Source organism: Pecten maximus, chromosome 15, assembly GCF_902652985.1.
Source record: "Pecten maximus chromosome 15, xPecMax1.1, whole genome shotgun sequence".
NCBI classification, from domain to species: domain Eukaryota; kingdom Metazoa; phylum Mollusca; class Bivalvia; order Pectinida; family Pectinidae; genus Pecten; species Pecten maximus.
Window position 1 is genome coordinate 7,619,668 of NC_047029.1, and position 26,735 is coordinate 7,646,402.

Genomic DNA, 26,735 nt, shown 5'->3' on the forward strand with positions numbered 1-26,735 from the left:
ATAATAACAGGAGTTTTTTCACTCACTTGGATCCATAGATCTGAAAACTGTTTTAGGATTTTCCTTCAGTATCCATGCTGGTAGACCTCCCTAAAGATAGAAAAAATTCACAATATCAACAAAAAGGTATAATGTATACTATTTTGCCTTATCTATTATTCCGATTTTCCCCCTACATATATATATGTTAGTGTGTGTGTGTGTGTCTACAAGGTTATGTGACTACTACTTTCTGGGGAATTTACATACATGTACCTGGTGTATGAATATATAAAGTTATAAATAGATTGTATTCTCATGGATCCAGGGTAAATATAGGAATAAAATGAAGTTATTTTGTTAATCAATAGACATACCTCATTTGACCTAAAAAGTGTGATGTGTGTTAACAAAAACACAAATGGGGTGTGCGTAATAAAACCAAGTACAGGGAAAAGTTTCCGTTTGAATTTTTTTTTTTTTCATTTACTTTTCCTGATGTATTCTAGTGAAAACAATCCAGAGTCTTTGGTTAAAAGGCTGATTATTATATTGGTGGATCTGTGAGGTAAGGGACTTTTTAAATGTTTCAATGGGTACACCCATACTCTTTTCCTGAAAATAGTTAGGGGAGCACTTCTAGGGGCAAGTGTGCTTATTAGGTCAAATACGGTATATACCAGAGTCAATTCAAGCTAGTACTGGATATAGGGCCTAATGGGTCCGTACTTACAAAGTCCCACTCAGCACAGATAAATGGTCCTGGTCGCAGGATGACCAGTAGTCCGACATCATTGGCCATAGTTATAAACTGGACAAAGTCTTGCTGACCGGTGAAATCATACACATGTCCGTTCTTAGTCTGGTGGATATTCCACGGAATGTACCTATAATTAGACCAGGTGGTTTTAAAGCTTTCAGACTTTCATTTAAAAAGTATATTTAGTCATCTTCACTATGCAACCTGTTTGTCAAAGGAAGAGTTGTTGAGGGTAACTAATAAGGGGAAGGGATATCCTCTATTTCATCCCCTCTGAAAATATTGCAATATTTTTCCTCTCTGGTGCAATTTTCTGTATGCTGACAAATCTTTTTTTATTGCATCGCAAATCATTCATACAATGCACTTCAAACTCTATTCAAATTATGTTAAAATGTCTTTCTTTCTGAATGATCTGTTTATAATATTCATCGAGTCACATAACCCTTTACAATATAGCAAAACTACTAGGGTGAATCCTGTCTTTACCGACCACTGACTTTAATGACATCTTGTATCATCCGACTATATTCACCTGAATGGTGATATGCTCCACTAATATATCCGACACTGACTTTACCGACACATTGTACATCATACCCAACACTGACTTTATAGACACACTGTCATATCTGACACATTGACTTTACCGACACACTGTCATATCTGACACATTTACATGGTCCCATACAGTATCAGGAATGTCAGGTTTCGCTGTTCTGATATCAAGTAACTTAATTCGTTTACAAAAAATACCCATTAAACCAACTCAGTAACACATTCAAAGAAAATTCTGATGTTAGTACTTTTTAAATATTTTAAGTTAGTAATCAACTTTAAAAAAAACAGAAAAATAATGTATCGATGCATGGAAGTACAGGCATACGTCTGGCTAGGCCACTGAGCTGATAAACACATTACACTATATAGAAATAATGTATTTGTAAAAAAACAAACTCGGTAACACAGCAGAAATTTTGAAAAGACGAACGCCACTGTACACTATTTCAAAAAGTTATCTCTATAGTAACTAGACTGAATCTCAACACTCACACTTGTATGGCGTTCAGCCCGGCAGCATACATCTTAAGGAGCCTATCCAGCCAGTAATCCTGTGGGACTCGACTGTAGTGGATACTCCCGGACACATAGCGGAACGGCTTCCCATCCTTCAGGAATGTATTCTTGTCATAATCTATAGTGAAGTTTCTTACTGGGGCCTAGTTATACAAAAGAGAAATGAGGCAAGTCGCAGAGCTACTATAGACTATATTGACATCACCGTAATTTCACACTGTCATACCAACATCAGTGACATCACCCAAATGTCATACTGACATCAGTGATATAACCTTAATATCATACTGACACATGTGAAAGTACCGTAATGGCATAAAAACACCAGTGAAATGACCCTTATGTCATACTGACATCAGTGACATCACACTAATGTCATAATGTCATACCAACATCAGTGACATCAATCTAATGTCATACTGACATCAGTGATATAACCCTAATGTCATACTGACATCAATGACATCACCCTCATGTCATACTGACACCAGTGGCATCACACTAATGTCATACTGACACCAGTGGCATCACACTAATGTCATACTGACACCAGTGACATCACACTAATGTCATACTGACACCAGTGACATCACACTAATGTCATACTGACACCAGTGACATCACACTAATGTCATACTGACACCAGTGGCATCAATCTAATGTCATACCAACATCAGTGACATCACACTAATGTCATACTGACACCAGTGACATCACACTAATGTCATACTGACACCAGTGACATCAAACTAATGTCATACCAACATCAGTGACATCAATCTAATGTCATACCAACATCAGTGATATAACCCTAATGTCATAAAGACACCAGTGACATTCTGACTGCTTTTTAAGTTGAGACTCAAGTTATTTGATTCAGATGATTGCAAGAAAATATGCTTTAAAAATATGTTTAATTTCTGTAGGTTTTCTTTTATAAATTAAGCTACATATATATCAGCAGTCATGATTAAAAAAGACATCTTTTTTCAATCTTCTAATTGAATTTTACTTTCCATTTTAAACTTTTTATATTTCTAGCAGCTGACCTCCATGTTTATATGAATGAAGATGACATTAAAGGTGACTTACAATAAGTCATAAGATATAAAGTTGACCTCCATAGTACTGACTATCTCATAACAGCATATATCAACCTTTATATCATCTCAGATAACGGTGTACTCACCATCAGAGTAAGTGATAACAGTACCACACAAACCAGGTACCTATATATAGGTATAGACAACCCAGTAAAAAATCAGGTCGGATTTATGTATTCATTAATGAAAATGATCCATCATTATTAAAATTTCCTCTTGTCGTTTTTAGATGTCTTAAAGTCTGTGTGAATATTTACCTGTGGTAGTACCAGATGACTGCAGCATGCTCCTACGAATAGCAGCAACAAACTCAGCCACTTGGTCATGGCCTCCATGTTGAATATGTCACATGTCATTTCAGAATTTGTTTGATAAGAAAAGTATATATATATATACAGTGTCAGTTTGATCCAACATGGCCTTGATTAAGACTTTTGATAAAGTTTTCTTCAATATAGTTTTGGAAAATTTATTCATATTTGTTAATCATATTTATATTTCTACCTTTTAATATTACATTTATGAAAATTCAATCTGTGCAAAACTACATGTTCTTCAAAAAGTTTTAAAATATATTCTTGATATTTTATAGGCAAATGAACAAGCAAATGAGACATATACAAAATGTATTTTGGACAGCTCAATCATGCAGATCAAGATATTCAAAAACTTTCAGAGAGGATAAATTGTTCATTACAATGTTAAAAACAAAAAAAAAAACAAAAAAACCCCGATTTAACAGAAAAATGTGTACATATCATAAACATGGTAAGGGAGACAACCCTACCACAAAACAATTTCAGAGGGATCATGAGTTTAATAATAGATAAAAGGGAGGCAACTCAAAACAAATGCTGAAACCTAATGGGCGATAACTCCCATAGAAATCACAAGAATGCCTTCAATTTGAAAACCACTTGGGCCTTTCCGTCATATCTTCCGAAGATAATTTCTTCGGAAGATATGACTGAAATACCTGAATGGGGCTCTAAGAGACATACATAAATCTGTCCAGGGACTCAAGAGATATATTGTGGACAACTTTTTTTTATTTCTGAATTGGTCAAGCGTGACCATTGACTTTTGAACTTTTACTAATGACCATCAAATTCTAATCGGGTGTGGAACTTAATGGCGGGATGTTATCATGTTGATATGAACTAGATCTGTTCAGAGGTTCAAGAGATATCATGTAAGTGTGTATAATTAAGGGAGGTAACTCTTATCTAAATTATAATTTTCAAGAAAGTCAAATAATTTTTGTGGAAAATAAGTATCAAAACAAATCATAATTGTAATTGGTTAGGAAACAAATATATATAACTTGCTCCTTTTGTTAAAGAAAAAACAAAAACATTATTTCAGTGACAGTGAAAACATTTATTGCAAAATAAATTTCTTGTATCACAGAGATATTTTGTTTGAAGTGAGAACAGCTTTTCCGAGTAACACACTCAGGACCCTCAGGAATGTAATATGTATCTCTTAAATATCAACAAACACTCACTTCAAAGTACGTCATCTCTTATCTATATTGCCTATAACAAAATAAACATGTTATTAACATAGTAACTTAGTTAAAGTTGTTATTAAAAATGGATGAGTAAACATGTAGTCAATCCATCAAGATAAATGTATCTAGTTTGTGGAGTTTAATCAAAGCCATTTTCTTCCATACACATTCACACAGACAGTTACTTGACACAGATAGATAGATTGATACTGTATAGCCAGTTACTATTGCTGGTCAAACATTAACGTTTTATAATTTTCATTCAAAACAAACAAAATTTTTTTTTTTTTTTTAGAATTGAAATTTTGCAATCAAGCTATAAGATGATATTGATTTCCCAAATATTGCTCCACATCAATGGTACGCAGATTAGTATCACACCAAAATAATCGGCTATACGGTATGCATCACAGTAACTTTCAGACCAACTGGAAAGTATTCAAATAAAACATAACGTATTGCATAGTGTTTTTTTTAGCTACAGTCAAACCTGTCTATAGCGACCGCCCAAGGGGAGGCAGAAAAACGGTCACTATAGACAGGTTGCCTTTATAGACAGGTCAAAATTACTGCACCAACCAATTTACTTAAACCTGCCATAAATAAATTGTCATTGAACAGGGCATTCAGAAGACCAGTCAGAAGTTAAATAAATGCATAAACTTTATAAATCTGAAGGGTTTAATATTTAATGATTTGTGGACCCAAACACAAAATATAACTCAAAATGGTCTTATGGATAATTTTCTTTTAATATTTTGTTCTGAAATAATGCTATATGTATCTATCAAATTATCCCCCTTTCTTTCATAAATAAAGAAAAAGAATATAACATAGCTTTATAAGTTTACTAAAGAAAATAAAAAATACAATATCATTTGTGTATTCACAGATGTAATGTATAATTTGGAATGTTAGACTTTTATCACATGGAGTTTTTTTCACTGTAGGAAGTATCAATGTTTGTCATCACAAACTTGACATATTGTTAAACCTGTATACAAAGACTACTATATATTACATAAATATTTTTGAGAATTTGAGACATGTAAAAACTGCATGAGGTACACATATACAATTATTAATCTTAATGTTGTTGGTAAAATGATTTGCAGATGTTAAAAATCTTTATTGTAGGAGTTGTAGGAAAATTCAAAAGTTCAAAACCTAACAATTAACAGAACTAAAGATGAATATATTTATGTTCAAAAACGAACCAAGGGCCATAACTCTGTCAAGAGAAAAACTCCATCATTGAGGGCATTAATACAGCTGTAATATATTTTTAAGCTTATAAACAAATAAACAATTACAAATGAGAAAATAGACTCTCAACACAAGTAAAGATACATGTACCTAGGTATGGTAGTTACTTCCTTATTATCACATCATCATGGACTCCTATCTCACAATCTAATTAAAATCTAGATGGTCATTCTCACTACGTTACATGAACATCTAACAACATCCCATCAGGGGTCACGTTCTGATGACCTCTGAGATGTGTGTATTTCACTTTCAGGGCGAATTGGCATTTTGTCGATGTCACCGAAGCAAAACATTTCGTCACAGCATGCATCTGAAGCAAACCATTTCGGCACAGTATATAGCTATATGATTTATGGGACGAAATGACTTGAAACAAATTGACAGATTATTCAAGCTATGCACTCTAGTCATGCTAATTCGGACATATAAATTTCACTTCCAAGATCCTGGAAGTAGTCATTTGATTGGCTAATCCTAAAGGTCACCCTGACGTGACCCCTTATGGGATGTTGTTAGATGTACATGTAACGTAGTGATAATGACCATCTAGATTTTAATTAGATTGCCTATCTCAGCGCAACCTAGTGGAGAGAAAAGGTACTAAGGCAGCTAACCCAGTCTATCATATCTCACAGATACAGTGTACATAACTCAAGAGTTTATCTGATCTAGATTCTACCAAACAATCGGTATCAAATCTTAAAGCCTATGTATCCATGTATTTTGTGTCAACAGTATAAGATGCTATTCATCCTTGGAAAAGTTGTTATCATCATTGACCTTGGAAGTAAAACTATGTTGCATCAGTTTGATCACTGTGGTGTTAATTTGTATAAATATAAAGCTATTGTAAATCCAGCCATGTGGATGATGTGAATTAGTGTATAATGGTGAAAAATCCTGCTTTAAAAGCTGTGAGGTTAGATTTATATGTACATATGTAGCCTCAGAAATATTATGGTATCAAAATTAAAATTCATCCATAATAAGTTGAGAAAAAGTCATCCCCAAAATAACTCAATATCACATGATGTGGCTGTCAAGACAGTTTGGCAAAATCTAAAAATATAATATCTAACAGGCATGAACAAAGAAATTACTTCTATTTGAGGAAACAAATAAATGTCTTTGATAAACAAATGTTCTATGTAATGAAGTAATTTAATGTGAGCAGAGACCGATACATTATAAAGATTTGAGCAAATATCAAGATATTAGAAATACCTCAACTTCAAAAGTCTGAAAGTATGTAAGGGAGTACTGAGTTGTTCAAAAAAGCTTTATCAGAATTAATACAGTACTCTATAAGTTCGGTTCTATAAAACACTATCTGAATTGATAGGTGTGGCAATGTTCAGTACTTGGTTTATAACACTGAAGTGTTCCTCCTCAATATCTGGGAATCTCAGTTTTGGTTTCTTGAAGATTTACAAACATTAAATCAAATTTCTGTTTTCTTTAATTACTGAAAACATTTGTTGTTACAAACTTTAGAGAGGATATGCTAACTAGGTTACAGTGTATAATACTATTGGTGTTGTTTGAATAAAAGAAAAAGAAAACCTGTGATAGAGAATGTAAATATTACTTCTACCAAGGTAAATACCCAGAACCCTTGGATTTTTAAGTACATATATTAAGCATATCAAAACAAAACCAAGGTAAATACCGAGAACCCTTGGATTTTTAAGTACATAAGCATATCAAAACATGAGATTACATCATGATATCATAGTTGTTACATCATATTTCTTTTCTAAATGCATGTATGTACAATTGTAAATGCTTTATGTATAACATCAGATTTTTCCTACTCAAACATGAAAAGGTATGGCAATTTGGAAGTAAGAATTCTGAAAATTCTTATGATAGATTACAGATGAGTATCACAAGAATTAATCATATGACAATAACAATACTATATTTTCTTCCTTAAAGTATACATAATTACTGGACATTTAATTCTGACATACGAAACCGCAACCACAGATAAGTTTCCTGATTTGGCTGATCATATACGTATATATATTTATGTGGAGTTGAGTCAGTCCTGTTGAGAAATCATGCTGACAACTAATGGCACTTTAGATTTGTAGACCATTAAGACAATGATCTGGGCACTAATGTTCCTTGTGCCAGAAGTAACCCTCTCCGACCTTCCTGTTGACCAGAGTTTGTGCTGTTGATGAGAGGCTGGTCAACGAAGTTCACCATACACGATGCTGTAGTCTGACAGGGAGCTCCCTCTATCTCAAACATCAGGAGCATGTTATTGACCGGCGCTGCCTTCAGGTAAGGCTTAGGGACAAACAGACGAACCTGTGGGCCCTCCTTTGGCCAGTAACGACCCAGATTGATTTGACCTTGTAGAAGAGCCTGACCCTGAGAAAATGAAAAGCAAAAAGATTGTTTATGATATCAGAGCTAGTGTGATTTGAAGTTTAAGTAAAAAGGGTACATATGTTTGCACTATTATCCTGAAAAGTACATGTTCAAATTCCTATGACCTGCTTTTTGGCCTGGAGTATTCTGATAAATAGTCTGTAGGTAATATTTCAGTAACATGGATTGATCAGTTGATGCCGTGGTTGTGAACTGCTGCAATTTCCTGCAGAGCCATCTATCAGGAATATCAGGAATCAAAAATATCTTATCACATGGGGCCTGTTCGTTTATGCAGACAAACCGGTTCATCAGTTTTTAAATGTAATATTTCAAACATAAATCTTGACAGACCTGCAATTGTTAATACAGGCCTTGGAAGTCTTGGTCAAGGCTTGTCTGAAAACAATATAAAATCACCAGGTCCATCTTTATTTCATAAACAAACTTCACTGGTCCAACTGATCCAACCGTTTGGACCGCAAAAACGAAAACGGCCAATGTGTACACCAGGGGAGATAACTCTTTAGATATATAGAGTTACTTCCCTTGTCATGGCATTGTGTCTCTTATTTTTATGTTTTGTGTTTAATATTTGTACAATTTGCACATAAGAACAGTTTGCAAGTGGAATGATTTTGATCTCTGTAGTCTTTGTTTTCCATTTCTTGTTTGTTTGTGTTTTAAAATATAAAATTTAAAACAACAATTAATAATCCTGTAAAGGGAGATGTGATATTTGAATATGTCATGAGAGTGACAAAGTTGATATATATTTCAATTTGATGTCAATCTTTAACTGCTACAACTAGATTTGTATCCCGAGGGATAACTAATACCCCCCTGTGGGTGCTATAGTTGAGTAGGCTATTGGTGAGTGTAATCATATCTATCAAGTTACTTGTGGATTGTTTCTATCAATCAGAAGCCGGCGACCATTTTGGATTATGCATCATGGTAAATTACAATACAATACCAATCATGAATACCATGTTTCATTAAAATCTGGTTAGTACTGTAGTAGTTGTCCGGACAAGATTATGGGAGGACAGATGGACAGACACGATCACGATATTCAGTACAAAGACTACGACGGACAAACACAAACACAATATTCAGTACAAAGACTACAAATTGTGTCCAGATAAGAATGGTCATTTGTATACCTTTGTCCATCCAGTCATGTCCAGGTAGGTATCTTCACGTGCTGCCACTTATGGTCAGTTTACCCTCGTAGATAGACGGAGTCATCAGTCCTGCTGCAGACTTAGGCCCATCCCTTAAAACAATGAGTTAAAATCATAGTAAATGGCTCTTAGAGACTTTTTGAAAACATGAGGCGAAAGAAACTGTCAGAAAAATAATAAAACATCAAATGTAAATTGACTAGTTTTGTACTTGTATACCCCTTAAATACAGAGGGTATTTATAAATATATTCTTAAATTTCCCTTATTTTAGGCAAAACTCCCTTAAAATAATCATTAATCTCCCTTATTGGTCGCCTGCAAGTATGGCATGTATGTTAAAACATGACACTCAAGGGATCATCAGAAAAGCTGTTTGGCACCAAATGTAAATTTTACATGTTTTGGTGTATCTCTTATAACAAGTAATGCTGTAGCACATAAAAAAAGAATCTATACATTTTCCTCCAAACAAAAAATATCCAATTTTTTTTCAGAGAGGCAATTTCTGGTCGACAATAACTTTGGTTACCATAGCGATTACATGAATCACTAGATTGTCTACATACATACCCCTGGGGGATGTCAGGGGGCTTTGATGGTCTAGTTACCATAGGTAGTTACTAGGGAATTACAGATATACCAAGACTCACCCCAGAGGGATGTTTGATGGGTTGATATTGTCCAAAGATAGCGGGAACACCATCCAGTCGACCAGCATCTCTCCGTCAAGGGTTACATTCTGGATGATACCCTGAATAGAGTAAGGAGATTCAGTATGTTTATTTCTGATTAAAAACCCAATCATGAATATTCTATACTCTGTTAAATTACAATATTAAATGTATTGCTACAATTTAAAATAGATACCTTTATAATTAGCTTTCAATTCATTTTTTTTTTGTTTTTTTTTTTATTGAAGACGCCAATGCTTATTTACACAGCTCCTTCAGTAGAGTTGGGGTTACCTAGAATTTTAGCTGCCCCGAATACCAAAAGTGAGACAATTCATCAGATAAGCCAGTTTATGAAAATACCAGACATTTTAAATAACTTTCTTCATTTCAACAACTTTCACCTTTACTTTGTATAAGTTTCAGTCACTTATCCATTCAAATATGTATTTTATAGACATGTTAAGAAATGCTACATTTCCATATTTTTTCCATTTCACCATTTTCTCTTTTTTATTATATAGAGATGATAAAAAACATATCAAGAGTTTAAAATATGCAATGTCTTACAATTTATACTTTTATAATTTAAAACAAAACAAGAGGCTCAATGGGTCTTCATCTCCCACCTAGTATTTACTGCTTAGTTGATTCTCAGCATTTTAATTACATGAAATCAATAGAAGTTGCTTAATGTGTGATTCAACAAAGTTGACTCCAGCAACCTTGAGTAAGGTCAAAGTCACTTCTTTTGAAGCTGTGTTGGCCTTTATCCTAGAAACCTACCACTCAAATATAAAATATACTGGGTCTTGGTTTTGAGAAATTAGAAGTTGTTTAAGTGTTATGACAAATTTGATGTCTGTGACATAAGTCATGATAATATCTTTTTAGAAACTTCCTCTGGCCTAATCCGAGGAATCTTCCATTAATCTAGTCTTTATGGTAAATCAAAAGAGGTTGTTTGAGAGAGTAAGTGTTTTAACAAATGACCCATATGACATCAAATATGAGTCAAGGTCATTTTTTTTCTCCAACTTTATTGGGCTTTATCTTTAGCCAAATATCTCATTATATATAAATATATGAATTTTAGTTAATCAGGAGAAGTTGTTTGAGAGTTTAAAAAAAAATGATTCCTGTGACACTACTTGGGTCAAGGTCATTTCGTTTGCAAATTTTATCGGCATCATCCCAGAAACCTATACTAGTGTAATATCGTGATTCTAGGCCTTTTGGTCATTGAGATGAAGTCATTTACAGGAAAACAATCATGCCAGACAGACGATGGGGGCTGCATCATGACATTATCATGTGGCGGTTTTGGTGAACTCATACAAAATGCAATCTAATTAAAATTATCCACTCCATAAACTCTTTGTTGACATTCATATGGAGTTTATGGAGTGAATAATGAACATCTAATTTTAGCTAGATTGTACAAAATGAGGTATTAAATCATTCGAAAAGTGTCTCTTTTCAGGCACTGTCCCGATTTAAGTCATGTGACATTCTACCTTGGTGTTATTGTTTATGCCGCTGCCGAAGTTGATGTGTCCCTGATTCTCCACCAGTATGTCCAGTGTTGCTCCCTGCTTGCCTGTTATAGTCACATTTGTAGACTTCTCCCTGACAACGACTCCCTGTGGTACCTTAAATACAGTCATAGTATTGTAATGGTACTCTTGTTACAGAACTCACAATGTCCTAAAATATCTTCCTGATACATGTATATAGTTTTACTGCAGTTCTTAAAATAGGAGCTTATCGTTGTTATTATATTTGTTATTAATTATAAACACTTACACACCAGAGCTAGACCAGACTAAATACAGTAAACAATGATAGCACATATCCAATATTTAAAAAAAAATTAATGTAGTGTCATTCTCCTGACCTCTTGTCGCATATAATAGTGTGCCTGAGTGCAAGTAAAGATCTCTCTCTCTCTCTCTACATATTCAGAAAAAATAGGAAGGACAGGCGGACCATCACTGATTACAATAGGGCATCTGTATCTATATCAAGTGGTGTCGTAACATAACTGCTGTAAATGCTTGGTAGTAAAAGTGATCTATTAGTTTAGTTATAGGAAAAGTTGCTTAGTTCCTTGTGAGATCTAAATGACTGACATGTTGGGACATACCTTGTCGACCATGACGTAACCTCGATCTCTGATGCCCGGTACAGCTAACGTTTGAGACACTACGTTTTTCTTCAGGGTGTATCGGTACAGGGCAAACCCCTGATACTGAAATATGGTGGCAAATCAACATACACAAAGTTACACTCAATAATGATATTGTGACCATAATGACAAATTCAAATTAATGTTGATGAGCTACACAATTTTAACTTGGTACTAAATTTTCAACAATTAAATTTAAATCTACTCTTAATTAAAATTTGATTCAAAAGTAATTTTCATTATTTGTTTCAAATTACTACACTGTAACAGTACTGTTCAATTATAGGGTCTAACTTAAAGATTGTTGTCCAGCCTGTAGCTAATCCAGAAAATAAAATTAAACACAAAGAGTGATCTATGATGTTTCATTTGAAAAAAATTTAATGATAATGAGTTATTTGCATTTTCAAAGAAACAAGTACCAAGATTGTCTCTTTCCATCAATTTAGACACAAATGATCCTATGCTTGGGCTTTGAAACATATGACACTTATTGATACAAATGCTTTACTTATCCCAAACCTCCAAATTAATAATTATTATTATCGTTTTTTTCTTTGCATGTATTGAATAAACTTCAAAATAATCTGAACTAGGAAATTCCTTATGATATCATAACCAAAGTGATCTCATACCTGGCTTATGGACTCCATAGTAACTGGATACTGGGTTTTGATTGGACCCTTGGGACTCAGCTGGGACAGGGCGTCTTGTAATGTAGCTACCTGTTCAGTGACAATAATAAAATAACTGTCAGAATCTGTTTAACATGTACACTGTTTCTATAACTGTAAAGGTACATTTATTTTAATGGTAAACATATTTCATACTTATCACACTGGAATTATTGCGCTAAATCATATTACTGTGCTAAATCATATAACTGCACTAAATCATATTACTGTGCTAAATCATATAACTGAACTAAATTATATTACTGTGCTAAATCATATTACTGTGCTAAATCATATTACTGCACGAAATCATATTACTGTGCTTAATCATATAACTGAACTAAATTATATTACTGTGCTAAATCATATTACTGTGCTAAATCATATTACTGTGCTAAATCATATTACTGTGCTTAATCATATTACTGTGCTAAATCATATTACTGCGCTAAATCATATCACTATGCTAAATCATATTACTGCACTAAATCATATTACTGCACTAAATCATATTATTTCGCTAAATCATATTACTGTGCTAAATCATATTACTGTGCTTAATCACATTACTGTGCTAAATCATATTACTGTGCTAAATCACATTACTGTGCTAAATCACATTACTGTGCTTAATCATATTACTGTGCTAAATCATATTACTGCGCTAAATCATATCACTATGCTAAATCATATTACTGCACTAAATCATATTACTGCACTAAATCATATTATTTCGCTAAATCATATTACTGTGCTAAATCATATTACTGTGCTTAATCATATAACTGCACTAAATCATATTACTGTGCTAAATCATATAACTGAACTAAATTATATTACTGTGCTAAATCATATTACTGTGCTAAATCATATTACTGTGCTTAATCATATAAGTGTGCTAAATGCACTTTCTATACATGTATGCTATTTCCATAGCAGATAATTCCGGTGTGCTAATTTAGCACTAATTATCTGTTAAAATTTGGGAATGCGCTAAAATTTGAGAGTGCCAAAATAAGACCATTTACAGTAAGTCCAGGATGGAAAAAGTACCACTTTACAGCGATATACCATTCCATAGAAATACTTCTTTATTTTTATGATTATTAAATGTGCAAACAGTCATGTATTATACTATTATCATTTTATTTTCTTATATGAATTCTGTTGAAAACATTTAATTGCAGTCATTAAGATAATTCCACTCACAAATTTCATCTGTACTTCTCCATAGTTGGCTTTTGGTGTAGAAGGAGGTATTGGTATATCAGGCAGGGGTAGGTACTGCAACAGACAAAGAATGGCATCATTTTATATGTTTTAAGTTTTTTATGGCCAGTAATACTACCAAGACAGTCTCTATATATCACGGCCTAGATAGCTCAGTCTGTAGAGTATCGGACTGTTACAACCTCAGATGAGAATATGTGGTGTGTACCAGATAGTTTGTTTCTAAGGAAGCTGAAATCCCATACTCTCCCTCCCTTGATATCATGTTTGTGTCTTTTAGCAAGACATTTCACCCCAATTTGTCTAGAGAGCAAGCAACAGGTGATAAATGCAAGAATAAATCCTCTACATATCACCTTATATAAACCTTCACGTAACACAAGCTACCCCATGTTACACAATGTAGCATTTAGGGAGAGGATAGGCATCAGCCTGTTGCACAATATCCATTGTTTGTTTGTTTGTTTGCTGGGCTTATCGCCCCATGAACAGCCTGGGTTATTTGAGGCAGGGTATCCTTGTAGTAGTTGGTGACTACTTCCTAAACAACATATAAGGGAGGCCTGTCGTATGCCATCCAGAGTAATTAGGGTAAAGTGTCTTACCCATGGACACAACCACGACAGCACAGACCGGTCTGTTTCTCAGCTTCCCAAGAACCACATACCTCAGATCTTCACCTTAGGTTACATGACCGGCGCTCTGACTGAACTATGATAATTGTGGCCCCTTGAATTCATTCAATAAAATCTTTGTGAAATGTCGGGTTCATATTGGATATTTTTGTGAAATGTAGGGTTCATATTGGATATCAGTGAAGGTTTTCTATAGAGTATTCTTACCTTTGATATGATCTGACGTAATTCCAGGTACTTATCAGTTATGTCCCCTGCCTCTGTGAGTGGCCCGTCGTAGTCGTAGCTAGTCGGGACAGGCTGGAACGGAGCGTAGTTTGCACCTACAGCAAAAAAACACATGACATCCCTCATACAGTCACACCCACTTATTAACAAAAAGTCAAACACAGTGGGTACCAGTTTTCAGTTTTTTAGGAAATTTGTAAATTGCTGTTTAAAGTTAGGAATGACATCTGAAAGAATGATCTATTTTGCAATAGTGTTTTATATTTCTGGAAATCAAGTTTTCATAAAACAATATTTTCAGTGAAAATCTTGATTTTCACCCAATCAAAGATTGAACCAATGTAATCACTGTTGAGTAAAAGAAGGTAAATCTATATTGCTTCTATTCAATAATGTATTATCAATCGATCATCAGCTGAAATGTAATGCAAATATACAAACAAATACAAAAATGTACCAATTTGAATATAATTATGCTAAGAGCTATTTCTGTACATCTGGTAAATTTCACAGCACTAATATTTTACAGCTGTCCCAGTCAGACCTAGATCGCTGGTATAAAATTTCACTCAATCACACCTTGTAAACATTCTTTAATGAACGCTTCTATGTAATTGTTTGTACATATTATTTGCATGGTATTTATTTTCATGCTATATTTAATGAGAATGAGTATGCAGTGAAATTACCCCCTCCCATTCACCACCCCCACCCCCATACCCCTACTCCCACCTCCATATCCCCAACCCCCTCCCATTCCCCACACCCAATCCCATACCCCCACTCCCACCTCAAATGCAGTATTACCCATACATTCTTACCATTCCAGAAGCCAAAATTGGTTCCACCTTCAAACATGTACCTATATGAAAGTAAATTGCACAACAGTTGTTACCTGCCGATACGGTGAATTACAAAATTTATCAAATGGGAAATGTTAAAGTAGATAAGGAAAGCCATTAGTTATTATTATAGCAAATTATAATCAGTTGCTCTATTTTGCCATGCTCAATGCATTTCAGCGTTGAATTTATACAGATAAGGGCAGTGATGAATTGGAGCACCCTCAATATTTGCCATTCATATTTAGCAGAAGCTTTCAACGCAAAAATGAATAGATAAAATAAGGTAACCACTAAAATATATATATTTACAGTATCATTAGCCTTATAGTAATGCCTTACATGTTGATGTTGGCACCATAATCCAGGAGGAGGTCAAGACTTTTGGCCACTTTGTTGGTGTCGGTCACTGAATGTTTCTGACCCCAATGGTCAAGCCAGCCTGTGTAGAACTCGGAGTTCACCTAAACATATCAAAATTTACCTAAAAACACATCATATTATACAGTTAAGTAACAGACTTTCTGTTTTCAAATTAGAAATTTTTTGTGAAAAATGTATCCTTTAATTCCCTCCTATTTTGCTGACAATGTAAGCCAACATTTATACGAAGTTCAAAACATTTCAAATTTAAAAAAAAAAATCTGTTTGACAATACAACATTGACATTTGACCATGAAAAAATATTCATGTAAAATATCAGCATTTTATATATATTACTAAAAGAGTAAATGACTAATCTTCGTAAAACTTCTAAAAAAGAATTGTGATGGATGGAAATACAGGCAGAGAAATTAAGGGTAACATATGCCTCTGAACACTAAGTGGAGGGGCGTCACAGCAGTGGTTTAGTTTATTGTAAATTTTCAATGATATTGGAATGTGTAATTACAATATAAGATTATGTACTCGCATCATGAGAGGTAATACATATTTCTTATCTTAACATTTTATGCTTATAATTACATTTTATATTTCATGTTCTCAACATAGAAGGCCATTCTATAAATTGTTTATAAGGGTAAAGATGACCATAACCATGTCATGCTGGGTTGATCAGCTTCAATCTAATGGTTGACTAGTTTTCGACACTTAAGCCTGTCATCATCAGAACAATTTTAAAATACAAACATTCAACTATAAAGTATTTCATCTTTACCCTTTGACTAATCAACTTTGCGACCAAACTTTCGTATTTCTTGTAGAATCCGTCAGCTGGGCAACACAGCACCGCACTGAACTTTTTACATGGACATTGGATCTCCCACATCCCGTGTTTATGATTAAATATGTGCTGTATTTATATATTTCTGCTTCTAATGCAACGCTTTAATGTGTAGAGCAAGCTAACAAACGTCATCAACTTCTTAAAGAATTTGTATGAAGTAAGATGCAATCAATTCTATATAAAAACGATCAAGACTCGTCTCTTTCTACTTAATTGTACTGTAATGTATTCTTTATTTTTCAAGTCTAAGTAATTAAAATCCTACCAGAGGGCCATGAGGTTCATAATCTCTCTGAGCCTTAAAACTGCCAGCTGGGTTGTCTGAAATATAAAACAAATGATTGTGTTTACCCCTACTTCTAACAAATACTTAGCCCGAGTTTCCTCTGGCCCTGACACCATTTTAGGAGGGAATTAAAGGATACGTTTTTCACAAACATGTGTGTCTGGTGTCAGGGCCAGAGGAAACTCGGGCTAACAAATACTGTGTCAATTTGAATTTCATAAGAAACCAAGATTATGCATTTATATTTCAATAAGCCCACAGAGGCCAACACAACATCTGATTCAATGTCCGGGACTTATAACAGGACAATAAAATTGTACTTGTTGGTATTTCACTGTATAGCAAATGATACCGCTGGGCTTCTTACAACCTTATTAAAATACAGATTATCATTATACACTATGTTATGAACAACATATATAATGATGATCTGTATTTTAATCAACGTGTATAACGATGATCTGTATTTTAATCAACGTGTAAAACGATGATCTATATTTTAATCAATGTGTATAATGATGATCTGTATTTTAATTAACGTGTATAATGATGATCTGTATTTTAATCAATGTGTATAATGATGATCTGTATTTTAATCAATGTGTATAATGATGATCTGTATTTTAATTAACGTGTATAATGATGATCTGTATTTTAATCAACGTGTATAATGATGATCTGTATTTTAATCAATGTGTATAATGATGATCTGTATTTTAATCAACGTGTATAATGATGATCTGTATTTTAATCAACGTGTATAATGATGATCTGTATTGAAATCTACGTGTATAATGATGATCTGTATTTTAATCAACGTGTATAACGATGATCTATATTTTAATCAATGTGTATAATGATGATCTGTGTTTCAATCTACATGTATAATGATGATCTGTATTTTAATCAACGTGTATAATGATGATCTGTATTTTAATTAACGTGTATAATGATGATCTGTATTTTGATCAGATTGGGTTTCATACCCTATGTTAGCTATCTTTTAAGGAAATGAAAACCAATTTTACAAGTTTTACAGACAAATTATTTTTACAACAGATGAAAGTTTGTATCGTACAAGACACTCCAAAGTCGACTGTGGCATACACCTCTGGGATATAGCCACACTTGAGGAAACCGTCCGAGCTGCCATCGGTAGTGAAGAGCACAACATCCTTCCCCAGATGGAACCTGGCCTTGTCACGGAGATGTGTCGTGTAGTTCTTATCACAGGCGAAGTAACTCCCATACTCATTCTCGATTTGGACCATGATAACCGGGCCGCCATTATTATAGAGGAGGGGCTTCAGCTTTGGTAACAGGACATCCATCCACTGGTCTACATACTTAATATAAGCTGGCAACGAAAATGTGAAATACGACAATTACATGGTTATCTGTGAAGAAATTGATTAATGTCTATCTATATAGCATAGCTATTATGTAAAAAGGTATCAATGTCATATATCTCAAAAGTATTACCTGTAACATACCTTAAATACATGTAAATTGTAACAAGTAATCTTTCTATCTGAATATGATTCACCATGAAAATAAAACTAAATCTGAACATAAAATCATCTTCTATAGATCCTTAATTTCTTATCCATGTGTACAATGTACTTTCAGGAAGAAACACATATTATGAAACATATTCCATACAGCTACTTTTGCAATAGAAAAATATTTCAAAATGGTATGTTTTTCTGTATGATTTAGTAATTTTCTTAGTTAAAAATATTTATTTCTCATTGACAGTTGATTATTCACATACCGGTAAATGTGTATTTTAATCATGATTATACTATACAAATATTCATTTTCATTTATCATTCTGATTCAACAACATTCCAAAATAATTTCATTGTTGAACGCTACACTGTCTTGCTGGTTGTTTGATAATAGCAACTATTTCATGAATGGGGGGGGGGGCACACGTGAAAATTATGGAGATATATTTCAAACTGAGGTGAAATAGTTACCAGTTTTCATCATGAAAACAGGAATATTCCACATTTGTTTTATAAAGACGAGCTCCTGCGAATTGTCTCCAATCCAAAATGCTAAGATAAACATTTACATTTTTTCTACATCACCAATCCAATGACATTCATTGTCTGTTATATTTTAAACTTAACCATAATCTCTGATTAGTCACAGGACTTAGCATTAAAATAACAAATGTAATACACTTGTTTAAACTTGTATTCCCTGTAAAACTTTATGTTTGGTTGGTAATATTATAATATTTCACTACTAATTGAATGTTTTCTTACTTGGATCCATAGTTCTGAATACTGTTGTGGGATTTTCCTTCAGGATCCATGCAGGAAAACCACCCTAGTAGGATAAAAACATGTAATGGAATTGATTCATGCAGGAAAACCACTGGGCACCCTAGTGTGATAAAAACATGTAACAGAATTGATTCATGCAGGAAACCCGCCCTAGTGTGATAAAAACATGTAACAGAATTAAGTAAGTGAATGAAAAAAATACAAGTTCTTTAAAAAAAATCCCACTTGCCAAAGATGTATTGTTTTATAATTTGTTCATTATGTGGAAGCCTCACTCGACACAGATATAATGGTCCTACATATTCATCAATAACTTAATGTCCCATTCACCACAGATATACAGTATGTCCATCTTCATCAATAAGTCCCCACAGATATACAGTATGTCCATCTTCATCAATAAGTCCCCACAGATATACAGTATGTCCATCTTCATCAATAAGTCCCCACAGATATACAGTATGTCCATCTTCATCAATAAGTCCCCACAGATATACAGTATGTCCATCTTCATCAATAAGTCCCCACAGATATACAGTATGTCCATCTTCATCAATAAGTCCCCACAGATATACAGTATGTCCATCTTCATCAATAAGTCCCCACAGATATACAGTATGTCCATCTTCATCAATAAGTCCCCACAGATATACAGTATGTCCATCTTCATCAATAGGTCCACACAGATATACAGTATGTCCATCTTCATCAATAAGTCCCCACAGATATACAGTATGTCCATCTTCATCAATAAGTCCCCACAGATATACAGTATGTCCATCTTCATCAATAAGTCCCCACAGATATACAGTATGTCCATCTTCATCAATAAGTCCCCACAGATATACAGTATGTCCATCTTCATCAAAAAGTCCCCACAGATATACAGTATGTCCATCTTCATCAATAAGTCCCCACAGATATACAGTATGTCCATCTTCATCAATAGGTCCACACAGATATACAGTATGTCCATCTTCATCAACAAGTCCCCACAGATATACAGTATGTCCATCTTCATCAAGAAATTACAAAGTCCCACTCCCCACAGATATACAGTATGTCCATCTTCATCAATAAGTCCCCACAGATATACAGTATGTCCATCTTCATCAATACGTCCCCACAGATATACAGTATGTCCATCTTCATCAATAGGTCCACACAGATATACAGTATGTCCATCTTCATCAATAAGTCCCCACAGATATACAGTATGTCCATCTTCATCAATAGGTCCACACAGATATACAGTATGTCCATCTTCATCAATAAGTCCCCACAGATATACAGTATGACCATCTTCATCAACAAGTCCCCACAGATATACAGTATGTCCATCTTCATCAAGAAATTACAAAGTCCCACTCCCCACAGATATACAGTATGTCCATCTTCATCAATAAGTCCCCACAGATATACAGTATGACCATCTTCATCAACAAGTCCCCACAGATATACAGTATGTCCATCTTCATCAAGAAATTACAAAGTCCCACTCCCCACAGATATACAGTATGTCCATCTTCATCAATAAGTCCCCACAGATATACAGTATGTCCATCTTCATCAATAACTCATCTTCATCAATAACTTATTAAGTCCCACACTCACAGATATACAGTATTTCCATCTTCATCAATAACTTATAAAGTCCCACACCCCATAGATATATAGATCTGCCCCCATTAACAACTTATATAGTCTCATTATGACATTAACCATAGATATATGTCCCATGTCCCTGGCTCCTTGTGTCCTCGTTAATAACTTACAAAGTCCCACTCTCCACAGATGTATGGTCCTGCCCTCATCACGACTAGTAGGCCAACATCCTGAGCAGTTTGTAGAAAGGCCACCAAATCCTGTTGTCCTGAGAAGTCATATTTATCTTTCTCTGGTTGGTGAATATTCCAAGGCACATATCTGAGTCAGAAAAAAATTTAATCCATGCCTTTGTCTTATAAGCATATGTATATAGACACAGTTAGTTTGCATGAGTTTCCACTTCATATGTGATCGAAATGAGCCGAAGGATTTTTATTTTTAAGGTAAAATAAAATACATGTATTTGGGATTCTTTTTATCACATAATTGTTATATTTCGGCAACATTCAGCATTTTATCCAGACTGATATATAAATGGTGATATTCTAACTCTAATCCTGATTCTTTGGTGACATGATCGATGCATCTGTACAATTACCACAACATGAACAGGAACATATACCAAATCACATCCCCATTAGGTGTTGATCCATGTATGTTCATAACACCGTTTATGTAGGGTTATGAGTCATAACACTGATTACAGGGTAGATATGTGATCAATTGTTTCTATTGACATTTATATGTATTTTCAATAAATGATATAATAACTCACAGTTGGATGGCATTAAGTCCAGCAGCATGCATCTTAAGGAGTCTGTCTTTCCAGTAGTATTGTGGGACTCGACTGTAGTGGATACTCCCGGACACATAGCGGAAAGGCTTCCCATCCTTCAGGAATGTGTTCTTGTCATAATCTATTGTGAAATTGGCACCATTCACCTGTAAAATAATCCATCATCAGCCACACATCATATAACAATGCCGAATGGTCCTATTCTATTGATTATTAAGAAATACCTGTATCAGGGTCTTTTAAATATGGCAATAAGATATAGATCTGTATATAATTTTATGGAGATTTTTTTTTTTAAACGACAGAAATGACTTGTGTTTTTTTACAATCTATAATATATGATTTGGATAAAAAAATAATAATAATACAATGTTGTTGCAATGTTTGAAAAAAAAGGAATAATTGATGAATTCTTTGGACCTATAGACCTAGGCCTTTTATCAAAATCAGTGAACACTGTGCACACCTGAGATAAACGTTCCAGTTTAAAAACACTGTAAATCATTTAACTTTGTTCCCAAATATAAATGTATCATGCACTCCCAATTAGACTAGTACGCTAACCATATGTGGGCCCATTCAACCCCAAAGACAGTGTAACAACAATGTAGAGAAACTGCAGTACTGCTGATATGGAGGAAGATTCCACTGAGAAATATGTGTTTGAAGAATGATCTAGATACACATTTATATATATTTTTTTATTTATCAATGAATTAATATGCAGAATTGCTATGCAATCTGAGGAAACATAATTTTAAATATCGGCTGTGGGCGGTTTTGTTGAAAATCTTTTTCTTTTTTTTCTATGAAAAGAGGTTTCTCAAACTCTTGGGATACACCCCCATAATAAAAAGACTTCACCTTTCTCAATATCATGGCCAGTGCCCAGTAACATGAAACTGAAACTGTTACTTGTTCTTGCGCCTGGGGAAGGAATCAAACTGACAAACTAAATATTCTATTTTATAAATTCAACGAATAAATCAGAAACAGTGCCTACCTTGGATATTAATGCCGAAAAGCTGATGACAGTGGTTATAAAAACAATCACAACAGTTGATACTGCCGCCATTTTGTTTGATCATGTGATCATGCTGCGAGTCATGTGATAGCTATATAGTATGTGGGTGCATTCGATTCACAGTTGGGAATGAATGTCATTTCTAACAAATATTGTCTTATTTAAGTTTTATGCAACAAAAACACATGTATACGCATACACACTCACATTCACGCACATATAAACGCGCGCATACGAAAATGCAAGCACACACACTCACGCACACATCATCATTCAAAATGGTAAACAACTTAATCAGACAATCGATTCATAATATGTTGTAAAAGTAAATTATCTAAAAATACATATGCTTCTGGATGTCGTTAGAATACAAAACATACACTTATGCTGTCATATTAATACTGCTGGATGTGGTTAAAATACAAATTATAATACTTATAATAATGCTACTAGGTGTCGTTACTTATAATTAATGCCTCTGGATGACGTTAAAATGCAAAATGCATTGAGGATCGAGTGTCCTGGATTTTAGCATGACTTCATTTGGGTGGTTTTCGTTTTTAAACTACAGATTAAAGCGACAAATAGATTAATGTATGGTACATTATATTCATTTGTTCTAGAAGCGAAAAAAATCTTTCCTAATCTAAACAACCTTGCAGAATCATTAAGAATTAAATCACACTTTATTTTCACATAAACACTGATATATACTAAGTAAAATGACGTTCTAATATGTGCAGAAACAAAGATTGGCAAATGTGATGAATTAAACCTATCAAATGGATTAACTTAATCTTTTACCCCATTGGGAGTGAGACAGGAGGATGTAAATCCGAGGGGAAAGATTCTCAAGTCACGTGTTTGGCAGCTTAGGAATCTTTACCCGAGGGTTGAGATTCCCCTGTCTCACTCCCAAATGGGTAATAAAACATTACGTTAATCCATTTGGTCGCATCCCGAGGGAGTGAATGATTTTTTTTCTCTTACCCTGTTTACCCTAATATTGCCGTTTCACCAATGTAAGACAATGTTGACTTGACGTGATTGAATTGTCGACGTGACGTCATTGTTCTGTTGTCGCGACGTCATACAATATTGCATGTTGCATGCGTAAGATGAATCACCGTGGTGTACAGATTAGAAGGAGCCAGGAGGTATTGGTGTTGTTTTTGTTTGTTTGTTTTTTTGTTTTTTTTTTATATATAAACAAACGCTTTTAATTTTTTTTTCATTGTTGTGGATAAAGCTGACCGATATAAACAAATACTCTATGTGTTTGTTTGTGCTATTAACCTCGAGTCAAATCAACCTAGAATGTGGACCCAGGTGACTTTTTACATAGATATAATGCATATACAATCAGAAGGTACTATCTGTATCTATCATATGGTGATTTCAATGCTCGGTGCGGTGAGATTTTATCACACAGGGCCATACTGGACACTATATATAGTAGTTATAAACTTGGAGATCACTTCCTTGAACTTTTGGAGACACATTTTTGTATGCGAAATGGACGTGTGTGATATCAACCAATGATTGTACCACACAGAAGCCTGTAGTCAGAGACTTGTAATATACAAGTCTCTGCTGTAGTAGATGATGCTATCGTGCTCAATGAGAAGTTGCACCATGTACATTACAGGTTTATAGATACACGCCCCTGACAAATATTTCCATGCCAAAACAAAGGAACTCTACAAGTACAGATACATCCTTTGAATCCAAACGTTATGATATTAAGAACATTCCTGAAAGTTTTGTAAACAACCCACATATCCAAAGGATAGCAGCTCTACATCAGAGGAAGATAGGGAGTGGCGGTAAATCTAAAGTGCATAAAATCCCATAAAAATCGACCAAGGGGAGATAAATCTGTTTACAAACCATATTGGTGATGCCCTGGCCTGCGAGAGTGATTTCTATACTAGGTCTAAAATTGAAATCCAACTACTAAATGACACGTACCTTACCGAAAGGAAATGTTTTGATCACCTTATAACGCAAATACAAGCAAAAATATCAGATAGATAAACGACTTACCAAGCTTTGGGTCAGAAAATCTTTTTGAGGTGACATGATTTGGGAGTGATATATACCAGAAAGATATATAATACATGTTTCTGGATATATACAATGTATAGCTTTTGGGACGAAATGACAAAAATATTGGACGATATGATTGCTAGTTAGGGGCGCAATAGTGAGTTTGAAAATGTGGGCGATATGACCCAAAATAAAATTTGGGGGAAACGATTTGGGATTGCTAGCGTCTGTAAGTCGGAACATAATGTCCAATTTTATCGCGGTGACACATGATGGGACATCTGATTCGGGGGTTCCAGTTCATTTATTACTTTGAGCTATACCGCTCATCAGTTGTGCATATATACAGTGCAATATAACATTTAACATATAAACAACAACACACACGCAACACTATCGCACCTACAGTACGCCTAGAAGTGTAGAGGGATATCTAGAACTGCATATAATAATAACTATTTTGTGATTAATAAACTCTCAAGACGTTAGCTTAATTTAATGCAATATCACGTCTTCTATTAGCAGTTTTTATATATTTGGCCAAATTATATAGATCTTTTTGATTTTCTGTGCATAATAATTGGATAAATTTGTACATACTTGTGTTTCTGATATAGTACGATTTGATAAGTGACCTACGTAAATCGACAAAAAAAGGACATTTAATAATAAAGTGAAATTCATCCTCTATATCATTTCCATCACACAGTGAACATAATCTATTTCTGTTCACAATACCTTGCAATTGGTATCTACCAGTTTCAATATTTAATTTGTGAGAAGATATTCTAATCCTTACTATCTCTTTAAGGTATTGATTGTCAATAGACTTTTTCAAATAATTTTGTAAACCGAACTCATCATTCAGATATTTATATAAATTACATTTTGATGAAGTATTAAATTTCCCCAGGCATTCCTGTTTAAAAATATCTGTAATTCTTTCTTTGAACATTGGTATTAAATCTGCGTGTACATCTTTTAATTCCCAAAAATATCCCAAACCAATCTTATATAATTCATCTTTTATACTCATAAGCCAATTATCTTTGCAATCACACATTTCTTGATAACATGCTTGTAGTATACAATTTTCGGTATTACGTAATTTTATCCAATACTTAAAGGGACATCACGGTAAACCAATTTTTATTTTGTATTTTTTCATATTATTGGGTATATCTTTAAAAAAAAAAATCCTTATGAACAATAACCATTCAAATTTGATGATATATGTATATAAAAAACATCAATTATTAATTATAAAAAGGTTATCACAATTCGTTGATCAATAGTCTGAATATGCAAATTTTGAGACATATACGATAACACGTATGCGCACAACACACTAAAACACCTGGAAACAAAAATGGCTTCCAATGTGAATCGACTGCGGTTGAAAACGATAACAGCTTCCGCAATGAAGAAAATAATTGGAAAATGGGTCAAACACAATCCTAGAATTAAACTGGGGATCCGAAGCAGTACAATACAGTTCAAACATGAAAACAGCAGTAATACGGACGCTGCTCGTATTCTGCTTGATTGCTGGATAGTGGGTCATGACAATCTCGGTAATATTTACACAAACTCGGTAATATTTATACAGTCTGTACCAGTACATCGCTACTGTCACTATACTATATGTACGGTGTTTACACTTATTTACACATAAATATATGTGCCGGAATATATACAGAACGTGTT

General features: G+C 34.0%; 2 protein-coding genes across 2 annotated transcripts in view; both read right to left on the minus strand.

Moving 5' to 3' along the window:
• The window catches only part of LOC117344129, a 35,221-nt gene extending 31,961 nt beyond the window's left edge, over positions 1–3,260 (minus strand). The window contains exons 1-4 of the mRNA XM_033906776.1: positions 3,177–3,260; positions 1,793–1,959; positions 713–866; positions 27–90 (exon numbers count right to left, since the gene is read on the minus strand). Of these exons, the coding sequence (XP_033762667.1) occupies positions 27–90; positions 713–866; positions 1,793–1,959; positions 3,177–3,254 (463 nt within the window). The 5' untranslated portion in view covers positions 3,255–3,260. The remainder of the gene's footprint in view (positions 1–26; positions 91–712; positions 867–1,792; positions 1,960–3,176) is intronic.
• Positions 3,261–6,166: 2,906 nt separating this feature from the next.
• LOC117343729 (beta-galactosidase-like) lies at positions 6,167–23,066 on the minus strand. The gene is made up of 16 exons (XM_033906203.1): positions 22,959–23,066; positions 21,935–22,101; positions 21,327–21,477; positions 19,531–19,594; positions 18,333–18,611; positions 17,234–17,289; positions 16,083–16,204; positions 15,720–15,760; positions 14,878–14,993; positions 14,015–14,089; positions 12,767–12,856; positions 12,090–12,194; positions 11,461–11,595; positions 9,923–10,023; positions 9,250–9,362; positions 6,167–8,083 (listed from the first exon to the last, which is right to left on the minus strand). Exons 1-15 carry the CDS (start codon positions 23,028–23,030, stop codon positions 9,284–9,286), a joined length of 1,653 nt encoding a protein of 550 aa, XP_033762094.1. The 5' UTR covers positions 23,031–23,066; the 3' UTR covers positions 6,167–8,083; positions 9,250–9,283.
• Positions 23,067–26,735: the final 3,669 nt, after the last annotated feature.